Genomic DNA, 2,667 nt, shown 5'->3' with positions numbered 1-2,667 from the left:
AACAAACGCCGTAAGAAGCAGAAGCAGGCAGGCACCTCTTCTGCAGCCCCTGGGTGCAATAACCAATGAGAAGAGAAGCCAAGGACCTGTGGGTGGAGGGTAAAAGTTAAAAGGAACAATTTAAAATCAGTATGATCAACTCAATCTGCAGCACGAAGGCAATGAGACTGTGAAGAAGCTGTCCTGCAAAGAGGGAGCAGTGTAAAGATTACATATCTATAACCCGAATCAGGGCTTTGCTTTTAGAAGCTGTGTACATGACGTGATTCTGTGGCGTACTGCTAGGGAAGGTACAGTAACAGCAGCAATGTTACGGGGTTTTGCTTCGGCTTTAGCTGTGTTGGGTGAGAGGAGGGAACAGGAGGCAGTCTGAGCATACTAATACACTGAGGCTCTAACAGCCATCTCCAAGAGTAACTTCTGCTGCTAGTGTTCTGCTAGAAGTGTTTTAGTAGTTCAAACATGAATACTGAGAAAGGAGAGAAATGTCACTGCTCTTTAAATGAGTAGCACAGGGACAGTTCTATTCTGGATGCGTCTGGACAGCATTTCGTGTTAGAATTGGTAATGGTCAATATTTCCAAACTTACCTCCTGTAGTTACAGACTGTCACCTGACCAGTAAGCAGTTATTCCTGTTACAGGAAAAAGCATCCATACTCTTCCATTTTCAGAAAGTCTTCATGTAGTCCTATGGAAGATTTGAGTTTGTCATGGATTTTCATTCTTACATAACATGTAAGTTTTCTAAACTGTAACCATTATGTTGTGTCTCTGCCACTGTCCAATCCCTCTCTTGTACTGTTTTTAACGTAAATGGTACTTTATGGGAAGAGGTTTAATAAGGATTTAATTAGTTGAGAGTATCCTGCAGAGAATATTGCTGTTCCTCTTGGATCCACAACTTCTAGGGCGTGCAACTGGACATGCAATTGTATACAAGAGACTGCTCTAGAAGAGAGACTTCTGAAATTCAGGAAGAAGTGGCAAATGCATGTTCTCTGAATGGACCCTGGAGCCTGCCAGCACCCTTCTGGTAACTATCTCCAGATACCGTGCCTAGGATGTGCTTGTCAGTTTTGGAGTGCCGGCGTTGGTTTGTTTCCTGGGGTCAGGGAGCAGGGAGAATCTGCTTTATTTGCAGTGTTTTGTCACTGGATCCAGGGATTTTTGCCACCTAAAGAGGGTTACCTATAAGTACATCCACCCATTGGGTTTTTCCCTATTCTCGTTCTTGTTTTATGGGATCCTTGCCTTGGTTTGATTGTTTGTTTTACTTTGTGATCAAAATATTTCCTTTCACTCTATTTTTTTTTTTCAGTTGAGGTGAAGCAAATATTTGTATTACCAGAGTTTAGGATGAAAATTATGGGCTTCCAGTGATGCGGGCAAAGCCTACTCTGTGGTAGGCACATAGCGGGCTGGTGTGTTAATAGGCTCGGAAGAATCTTGAAAGACAATAAGGAAAACAGAGGGGATCTGAATTGTCAGATCTGAGCACCACCACATAGATCTTGTTAGCTGCAGCAGAGATCAGCTCAAGGCTTTGGACCTTGTCCGGGGAGCCCCGTTCCCTTCGTCACAGTGTCGGATGAGACCTTCATTCCTCTTTGTGAACTGGTCCTAGGGTTTTATAAACTGATTTCAATAAATCACGTTTCAACATTGCTTCCTCCTGTCATCCCTGGTTCTGTTGAGATGTAGCAGAGTTTGTTTTCCTTTGCGAGGTACCTCTGTGTTGAAGGTGATGGGAAGAGGCAGAAGGAGTGTTCAATGATGTCCACATTCAAAGGCTGCCTAACTTCGAGTGTTTTTTAAGATTACAAGGGTTTGGTTTTCAATATCAGTCTCTGCAAATACGTATTTTAAAATGATTTCATGTTTATCTAGGTATCTCATGTCCTGTATATATTTGTTTTATCATATTACTCCTATGAATTATGCAAATATTATTCACTACCTGTAAATGATAATACAACAAATGAGGAGTTGTGACATGTTCAGGGTGCAACAGTTGGGGTTGGAGCCAGATCCAAGTTTCTGCCCCTTTATCTGTGGGGAACGGTAAAGCCCCTCCAGGCCTGATTCCTTCCCGTGGCGTTCCAGTTTCTACCACATTGCAGGTCAGAAGCTGGAGTGGTGGGCTGAGGCGCTTGGGCACAGCACCTTCAGCTTTCCGTCCCCGTATAGTAGGACAGTATGATCTCATTCAATTTGGACTAACGGTTCTTGCCTTCTACCCTGCAGTGACAACATCCAGGAACACGGTAAAGCCCGGTGCAAACCTGGGGAGGCCTCAGAATGGCAGCCGTGGAAGTGTGTGCAAGTATTGTACACAAGCGTGTGTGCTCACCTTACAGAAGGGAGGCAGCTCCCGGGAAGCGGCTGACGTGGGACGTAGGGACGCTCCGGCTGTCACGCAGCCTCTGCCTGCTGTGGCACAGTGGGAGCGGGGTGTAAGAGCTCGGCTCTGATCTGAACCGCGTCCAAGTGCACAACGCGGTGAGAATCGGCCAGGGACCAGGCCCGCGGGCAGTGCTCGTTGTCTGCCCTCTCCGGGGTGCAGCCGTTCCGCCGGCCGCGTTCGGGTGCCCAGACAGACCCTCGACGGACACCGTAGAGGGGCCGCTCGGTAACGCCCGCCCTGGCTCCGCGGCGCCACCTGCTG

At 46.9% G+C, this 2,667-nt stretch overlaps 1 protein-coding gene across 1 annotated transcript in view; it reads left to right on the top strand.

The window, feature by feature from the left end:
• MAPKAPK3 (mitogen-activated protein kinase-activated protein kinase 3) overlaps positions 1-177 on the top strand; it is a 43,476-nt gene extending 43,299 nt beyond the window's left edge. Inside the window, exon 11 of the mRNA XM_010140438.1 lies at positions 1-177. This exon is cut by the window's left edge and continues 16 nt beyond it. Within this exon, the coding sequence (XP_010138740.1) occupies positions 1-69 (69 nt within the window). The 3' untranslated portion in view covers positions 70-177.
• Positions 178-2,667: the final 2,490 nt, after the last annotated feature.

The sequence above is a fragment of the Buceros rhinoceros genome, unplaced genomic scaffold (assembly GCF_000710305.1).
Source record: "Buceros rhinoceros silvestris isolate BGI_N320 unplaced genomic scaffold, ASM71030v1 scaffold41717, whole genome shotgun sequence".
Classification (NCBI taxonomy): Eukaryota; Metazoa; Chordata; class Aves; order Bucerotiformes; family Bucerotidae; genus Buceros; species Buceros rhinoceros.
The sequence above is the reverse complement of the archived record's forward strand: the minus strand, read 5'-3'. Positions and strand labels throughout refer to the sequence as shown.